The sequence below is a fragment of the Musca domestica genome, unplaced genomic scaffold (assembly GCF_030504385.1).
Source record: "Musca domestica strain aabys unplaced genomic scaffold, Musca_domestica.polishedcontigs.V.1.1 19, whole genome shotgun sequence".
Taxonomy (NCBI): Eukaryota; Metazoa; Arthropoda; class Insecta; order Diptera; family Muscidae; genus Musca; species Musca domestica.
In genome coordinates this window covers 3993883-4002201 of record NW_026712245.1, presented here as the reverse complement: position 1 = coordinate 4002201, position 8319 = coordinate 3993883, and the positions used below count along the sequence as shown (strand labels likewise).

The window sequence follows — 8319 nt, the reverse complement described above, 5'->3', positions numbered from 1 at the left end:
ATTGCGGTCCCTTTTGGTGGTAGTTTTGTGAGGAAGTCGTGGTTTTGGAAATGTGTACTACAAGTGCACGAAAAGTACTAAGTAGTACAATATTTGATACAATTTGGTATTGGGTGAAGATATAGTTCTTGAAATCTGAAATTTGGCGTTAGAGTCGCTAATACCTGGTGTGTAGCCTGGGCCTGGGTGGTGGTTTTTGGAAGTGTGTACTGTAATTATAAGAAAAGTTCTAAATGGTACTATATTTGGTATTGGGTGAAGGGATATATATAAAATTCGGAAATTTAATATTTAGATTACTGACGGTATCTGTGTTTGAGATATGGAGGTGGTTTAGAAATGCGTCCTATATTTTTACGAAAAGTAGTATATTTAGTATTGGGTGAAGCAGCGTTAGGGCTGGAATTCTGAAATTTGATATTGAGAGTTCTGTTGGTTTGGATATGGTTTTGGAAAAGAAAAGTATTAAATACAGAAGTAATGAATACAGAAAAATATGCACTCTTTTTAGGTGTAGACTAACAACAAATACTAGCACTCGTCTGCCTCTCTACAGTGCGTTCTGTGAGTTTTGGCCGTTTCTCCAAGTTTTGTAATTGGGCTTGGAGAAATGTTGTATCCAAAACCAAATCAATCATTCCAATTGTTAGCTCTTGTATATCTTAAAGAACTATGTCTCTTAATAATTCTAACTCTTCCACCACCTATCCACCAATCAATTTCTTCAACTATCTAACCATCCTATCAGATTTCTGGATGAACAGTATGCACTTAAGGCCTCTGAGTAAAGCAGCTGATACGCAATTGCAACTTTTAAATTGAAGCGCTATTTTTCCGATATTTACTATAGTAATTTCTACATATTTTACAATGAGTTCTTCTGGAATTTAAACAAATAAAAAACCAGCTTAATACCCTCTACCATTTGGATGCAAGAAACTTGAAAAATTTAAAAAAAAAATCCGAAAACTACCACTTAAATGAAAACCGTTATATGCTGTGAAACCCATTACGAACTTCAAATACGAAAATGGAAACAGTTCCAGTGAATAATGTCGCTAAAATCATCAAAATATCGAATATCGGTAGGTACCGTTATATGGGGGCTATACCAAGACGTGGACTTGAATACAAAAATTTTTGTCATAGGCTGTAGTACCCATTACGAACTTCAACGACGAAATTTTAAAAAATTCCGGTAAATAATGTCGCTAAAATCATGAAAATACCGAATATCAGGAGGTACTGTTATATGGGGGCTATACGAAGACGTGGACCTCCATACGCAATTTTTGTCATAGGCTGTAGTACCCATTACGAATTTCAAATACAAAATTTGAAACAACTCCGGTGAATAATGTTCCTGAAATCAAAATCAAAATACCAAATATTGGGGGTATCGTTATATGGGGGCAATACGATATCGTGAACCTATATGGACAATTCTCTTCCTTGGGGTAAAGTACTCAGAAAGAACTTTTTGTGTGGATTTTCGGACAATTTCATTGTAAAATGTGGCTAAATCGTGAAAATACTAAATATCGGGAGGCACCGTTATATGGGGGACAATTCTGCTCCAGAGGGTGAAGTACACAGAAGCAACTCCTGCTGTGGATTCTCAGATAATTCAATTGAAAATTTTGGCTACAGTAATCAAAATGCCGAACATCGGGAGGAACAGTTATATGGGGGCCATACGATATCGTCGACCAATATAGCCCATCTTCGAACTTGACCTGCCTGCACACAAACGACTGATATGTGCAAAAATTTAGCTTCCTATCTTAATTCGTTTTGAGTCTAGCGTGATTACAACTGAATTTTTTAGAATTTTAAGCTAACACTAAGGAATTTGATAAGAAAATTTTAAGTCTGTGCGCAAGCAAATAAATTAATTTTTCCAACTCTACCCCATCCCAAAAATTTATATTTCTTTTAAGAAACGTCGGCGTATCCATCTGGAATTTTGGAAATTGTCAACTTTTCTTACAAAACAGACTCAATTTTACAGTGTAATTTCACCATAAGCTTTGTTTACCAAAGATCTTCAAATCATGGCCACTAATTTGTATAAACAACAACTTTATTTTGCTTTCTTTCATAATTCTCATTGCACAATTCGTAATGACAGTAAAATATTTATATGTGTAAATAAATTAGTAATAAAAAATATCCTAAAAATAACAAAAAAATGGAATGTTGCAAATGAAATAGATATACCCCATAAAAAATAGTGGCGACGAAGAAACCGCCCCAACTCCAAATTAAATTTATGGTAATCTTTTCTTTAACAGATATTCTAATTTTCGTATACGACTACGATCTCCTCCGGATTGTGGTGTGCCATCCGAAGGCTTTTCAGTACTACTACCACCTGTAAAACTGCCCACACTGAAAATAAAAGCTCGTTTTGGTGTCGATGTTGAACCAATGGCCGATGTAGATGTCGCTGCGGCACTGGTACTTGTGGAAACATTATTTTCAGTCGCTGTGGCATCTGCTATTAAATTATCAGTAGTTCCTTCCTCTGTGCCAGTTGTTGTGGCGACCGGTGGCACATCTGTATTTGCTTCTGCTTCGGCACTTTCATTGAGACCAGCATATGCTGCTGCCGATGCTGTACGTTTAAACAGATCTATGAGTTGCAGTTGATCCACTCGTTTTACGGCTTTCATATCTAGAATTTTTTGATATTCTGCTATTGTTATATCGGGTAATAGTTTCAGCACCTGCTGTGTAAAGTGTGCTGGTGGTTGCACTGGTGTCATCACAACTTTTATAATCATCTCCGCTCGCGTCATATCCTTTACCACAACTTTTGTATAGGATGTGGGTGCCTTGCGATTAACACTCGAACCAATTGATGGTAAATCCAGCAGAGCTGTCTTTAAACTGTGCGTATCCAAAAGTAATTGTTCACATCCCAAGACATTATTCGAGCCATCCGATAGAGTCAATTTACATTTGTACAAGACATTGATAAACTTTGGTATGAAGACATTTACAAATTTATGACAAAATTGTGTAAAATATTTGCGCGACGTGGCCAAATTGTCACGTAGAATGGGAACGGTTTGTTTGAAATTTGCGCAGATAGTTGTTATAAAAGCACTTTGATCGCCCACGTTGTTAATGCTTTGCCATTGCACTTTCGCCATGGCCTGTAATGAGGGCTCGCATCCAGCTTCGAGATCTTGTACCAAAAGTTGTATGCAATTCGATATTATGCTGTTAAAAGAAAAAATGTGTTTGCATAGCATTAGAAAGTTTAAATATTTTGTTTAATGTATACATACCGATGAAAGACATCTCTTTCTTCCGACATATCCACCTTATTTGCATATGCCGCTGCGACTTTTTCTTTTAGTTTTTCCTCCAATTGTTGTACTGTTTCCAAACAATACTCAGCTGTGGTCAGAACACAACAGATGCGTATGAGATCGTCACGTGTAAAACGTTGGGCATCACCCTCTTTCAAGAAGTTGTGTATAACTTGGCCAGCAGCAGTCGAAAGATTTTGCATATCTCTCGTTAGAAGAGACATACTTTTGCCTATTGTAATATTTTTAACATTATTAATTGGATCAATATCCGTTTTCGTTTTTATGCGTGCGTACATATCGCGAGTGTGATGAATTTGAATATGCAATTTTTCACAAGGAACAAAACACCAAAATCTATTGTTACACAAAACTTAACTGTATCACAAACCATAAATAGTATTTAAAAAACACAAGCCTTTTTTAGAGATTTTTAGAGAGATGATAGTGTAATAATGTTGCATACGTAAAATTAATGTTGTTAAGTGCATGCCCAAATGGTAAAAAGTTTTTAAAATTATAAATGACAAAATAAAACACAGCACCGAAAACATAAACTTTTAAGTAAAAAACAAATGCGCAGAACCAGGGTTATATTTTTTTACAAATTTTAAATTACCTTGGGAAAGCGTTTCTGGAATGAAGGTTCTCTGCCCATTGATAATGAGAAATATAATATGTAAGATAAATCAGGCTTTAATGTAATATTGAGACAATGATTAAGACTTGAACCTACTAATTGTAAATTAAAAATATTTTATTACAGACCCTGCTATAGAGATAAACCGTAGTTGACTCCCATGCTCTAATATTTATCGATTCGAAAAAAAGGTTTTGTTAAGCCCTAAATAATCTAGTTCTGCAGTACCGATTGCTGACCGTTTGGTCCGTTTAGTTCAGATTGTAGGTAAAGTTTTTAAAGTTTTAAGTAAACTAAGGTAGTTGGAATCGTTATATGTCCCCTATACAAAAATCATAGCCTGCATAGACAATTTTCTGCTACAAGGATTGTTTTGCATGTCTAAAAACCCAAATTCGAAAAAAAATCGTAAAAATGTGTTTAGAATCATAGAAATGCCAAATATGCGGTAACGATTTATGAAAACCGTGGGTTAATATGGCCAATGTTTTCACGTCAGAACAAGAACCCATAATGGTTATAAAAATACCGAAATCATTAAAATAACAAATGTCTGGATATAGCGCTCTAGGAAAATGTGTAACTTTATAAACAATGTTGTGTCAAAGAAGGTAAAACCCATGCAAAATTTCGACAAATATGTGTGTAAAATCCTTAAAATCGAATATACGAGAATAGTACCGTTGTATGATGGCTATACGAAAACGTGAACCTATGTATGCAATGTTCTGGCACCGAAGCCAGATCTCATTACGAACTGCAAATACCGAATATCCGATGTTACTGTTATATGAGCGCTATAGTTAAACATGGACATATATAGACATGATCTGCCACTGAAAATAGAAACCGTACAAACTTTAAATACCAAAAATGTCGTTAAAAAGGTGGCTTAACAATATGCCGAATATCGGGATGTACCGATATATAAGGGCTATCCGATCCTACATAAACAATATTCTGAAAAAGAAATACCGAATTGTAAAGGAATCTTATAGAGAGTGCAGCTGAACATATCGTAATATTCAATTCGGCAAAAATGGAAACATCTCCGGATACCAAACCGTTGGACTATTGTGGAAAGCAAGATTGACAGCCATAATTCTTGCCAAATGTGACCAATTCGAACAAATCTAAACTTATTCTAAAATTTGATGTTATTTCCGACATTTATTACTTTCATTAATAAAAATTAAAAAAAAAAATGTAAAAATTATGGCGTTTGACTTTTTTGCAGTTTTTATCTGACCCTGTACAACTTATGTGAAGTTATGTTTGTGTAAAGTTGATCATATCAACAATAATAGCTATTGAAAGCAATTACGGCTTCAAAGTGGCTTAAATTTGAAATGGGATGGGAAGCTAATACATGAGATCTATATTTTAATCGATTTCGATTTATAAACGAAGGATGGTATGTTATGTTGTATTTTTATTATTTTTATTTTTGGTGCACAATAAAGGAAAAATCTGAAAAAAAAAATGTATGGGAGCTATATCAAAATCTGGACAAATGGTCACCAATTTCAATAGGATTCGTCCCTGGATCGAACAATGGATCGAATCTGTGAATAGTTTTGCCTCAATCGGACTATAATTTCACCCAGACTGTTGTGCAGGTCCCTAAAATGAGACATTAGTCTATATCGTTTCCTTTACCATGTTACAAAGAAATGCACAAAGCTACCCTGCCTCACAGTGTAATATGGAGTATAAAAATCAAATTTTGTTTATGGCTCATTCTCTTGATCTATGTCAAGTAATTTTAGAGACTTTCATAGGAGACGGTAACAACAGGCAGAACTGTTCGAATATTTAAAATTAAATGAAGAAAAAAACATGAAAAATATATACAAGCAATATAAACAAAATCTAAACATTTAGTTTACGAGTGTTTAATTTGCATTGAATAAATAATATTCTTGATTACAAGCCCATTGGTGAAAATGATCATAACATGGATTTGGGATATATTTACAAATTCACATATTTACAGATAAAAAGAAATCCCAAAGCACTTACAACATAAAAATATATACAAAAAGAATAAAAAAACATACAAGAAGTAAAGTATATGATATACGTAGGTAAGCAATTTCCCAAGCAAAATGTGTGGATGGATGACAATCGTGCAAAGTTGGCACATGCAATGAACCAAAGACAAAGATAAACAAAATGGTTGTACTTACCGATCGACGTTGATGAGCTTAACAATTTCGGTATACTAAATTCCAACACCTTACTGGCATATTCACGTAAATATTTCTTAAATACCATGGCTAACTCATACATGGGTTGTTCATTGCTCAATTGATTACACTGAACCATACACTTTTTATAGAACACAAAGAGATCAGCAGAGCTACAAGAAAAAGCAAATCCTGATTAATACTTATTTTTAAGGATAATTTATCAACTTACCTTGGATACACCGTGGTTTTGGCATCGGCAATTTTCAACGGTTCCTTTACCTGTTCCACAAATTTCTCAATAAGTTCAGATAAGTTTCTGTCAATACTTCTTATGTAAATATCCAAATGGGCTTTGAAACAGCTGCCAATTTGATCATGAAACACAACTAGATTAGGATTTATGACAATATCTCCCGAAGAGGTTTCCGAATTTGCTGGCGATGTTAGTTTGTCGGTAGCATTTGGATTTATGCCCAATGTAACTCCTGTAAACCTTTTCGATAACAGCTGTTCGAAAGCTTGAGTCTTATTTATGGCAAACAACAACAATCGCACATCAATTTCATTTGTTCTCTTGGCCATAATCTTTGATAACTGGTCGCTTGTGAGTCGACAAAATTCTACTGTAATCCTTTCCGAGACCTCCCAGTCAAGGGGAAATACTGAACCGAATTTATCCTCAAAATCCAAGAGATGGCGTTTGAGCCAGGCATAACGTTTATCGATTTTATCCAACCATGCAATGTCTTGATTTTCGTGAAACAAATGAAGATATTCCTCCAGCTGTTGGGCAATAAACCACTTAAGTAACTCTTTCTTTACTTTAGGATCCAGTACAGAGACAACTTTGCAGGCATCGGCCAATTGATTCAAACTTAAACGAGGCTGATTGGAACTGCCACCACCGGCTTTTGAGGTGGGCGAGAAGGCTTCCTTAAAATCTTCCGTGATTTGTTGGGCCAATGTCACCTGTATGCGGTCCACACTTTGTGACAGATTCTTAATTTCCTCAATATCCGAATACTGTTGGAAATGTTGATTGACCTCCGTAATGGCTTGCAATGGATTTAGAATTTCTCCATATAGACGTTTTTCTATTAACTTTTCCAAACTTTCAATGCCACCCACAAGCATATGCAAGTGGTTGAGAGTCGTTATGGCCGATGTCAGATTTCGCTTGGCACAATCCAGCTGCTTGATGTCACGGGTAATTTCCTTTACCATTTCCTCAGTCTTTTCAGCTCTCGTCTTAACATCAATGATGTGGTCGTAAAGTGTAGAAATGACTTTCTGTGCCTCATACAAAGCCATTTGACCATCTTGGCCGGTGTTGGTCTGACCCCTGACCACGGAGCGAATATTATCGTCAATCAATGACACCTCATATTGCATGCGCTGTATGGTATCATCAATGGTGGCCAATGACTGTTCATTCGGAAATAGTTGATTTATGTAGTCCACGCAATTGAAATCTGGGGAATCCATAGGGTCATCAGATTTGAGGACTTTGTCAATGACCTGTTTAACTTCTTTTGAGAAATGTATTTTATTGTCGCCTTCCAAGGTACCCTTGGAATTGGCATCCAAAGGTGCCTCTGTTGCATTCATTTTCGCGGATTTCGAGTTGATATTTTATTTTATTTTATATTATATATATTTTATTTTATTTTTTTTGCAGATCGCGGAACTGACAAAGACGCGATATCTTTGCATATGTGCACTTTCACTGAGACAAATTATCAACTCTGCTAGTACTTTACTGAACATCTCTGCTCGTGGGAACACAAATAAAAGACGTCCCCAACGAAACAAATAAGAAATCAAAAAGGAATGCTTGATAAAAAAGAACGAGAAAGCAAAATCCCCGAGGGAACTCTGTTGTTTACGAATGAGACATGAGGAAATCGAACCGCTGGACACATTCATTAAATGAACCGTGGGAGTAAGTTCCTTCAACTCGAGGAAGAAATGGGCCGGCCTTAGGTCGTCATTTTGACGCCGTTAAGAACATTAAACTGAGTACAAGAAATTAAGATTTAATTTAACTTCTCAAGATCAAACACGTCCGACTAGAAACAAAGCGAAACTATTGTTACGACGGCGGCATATCAGTTGTAAAGCAATCGACGGCGGCGTACTGCGACTTTGGGGTACTCTGTACCATTTT

General features: G+C 35.7%; 1 protein-coding gene across 1 annotated transcript; it reads right to left on the bottom strand.

Annotated features, from left to right (window-relative positions):
- Positions 1–2062: 2062 nt before the first annotated feature.
- Positions 2063–7841, bottom strand: LOC101890118 (vacuolar protein sorting-associated protein 53 homolog). The gene is made up of 4 exons (XM_059121163.1): positions 6382–7841; positions 6150–6322; positions 3297–3552; positions 2063–3228 (listed from the first exon to the last, which is right to left on the bottom strand). The coding sequence occupies exons 1-4, from the start codon at positions 7758–7760 to the stop codon at positions 2271–2273; spliced, it is 2766 nt and encodes a 921-aa protein (XP_058977146.1). The 5' UTR covers positions 7761–7841; the 3' UTR covers positions 2063–2270.
- Between the last annotated feature and the right edge of the window lie 478 nt (positions 7842–8319).

Coding starts and splice junctions, on each gene's coding strand:
- LOC101890118 (XM_059121163.1), bottom strand. CDS start 7,760: ATGAATGCAACAGAGGCACCTTTGGATGCCAATTCCAAGGGTACCTTG. Junction 6,323..6,381: donor AAAACCACGGTGTATCCAAG/GTAAGTTGATAA, acceptor TTTTTCTTGTAG/CTCTGCTGATCTCTTTGTGT. Junction 3,229..3,296: donor GAAAGAGATGTCTTTCATCG/GTATGTATACAT, acceptor TTCTTTTAACAG/CATAATATCGAATTGCATAC.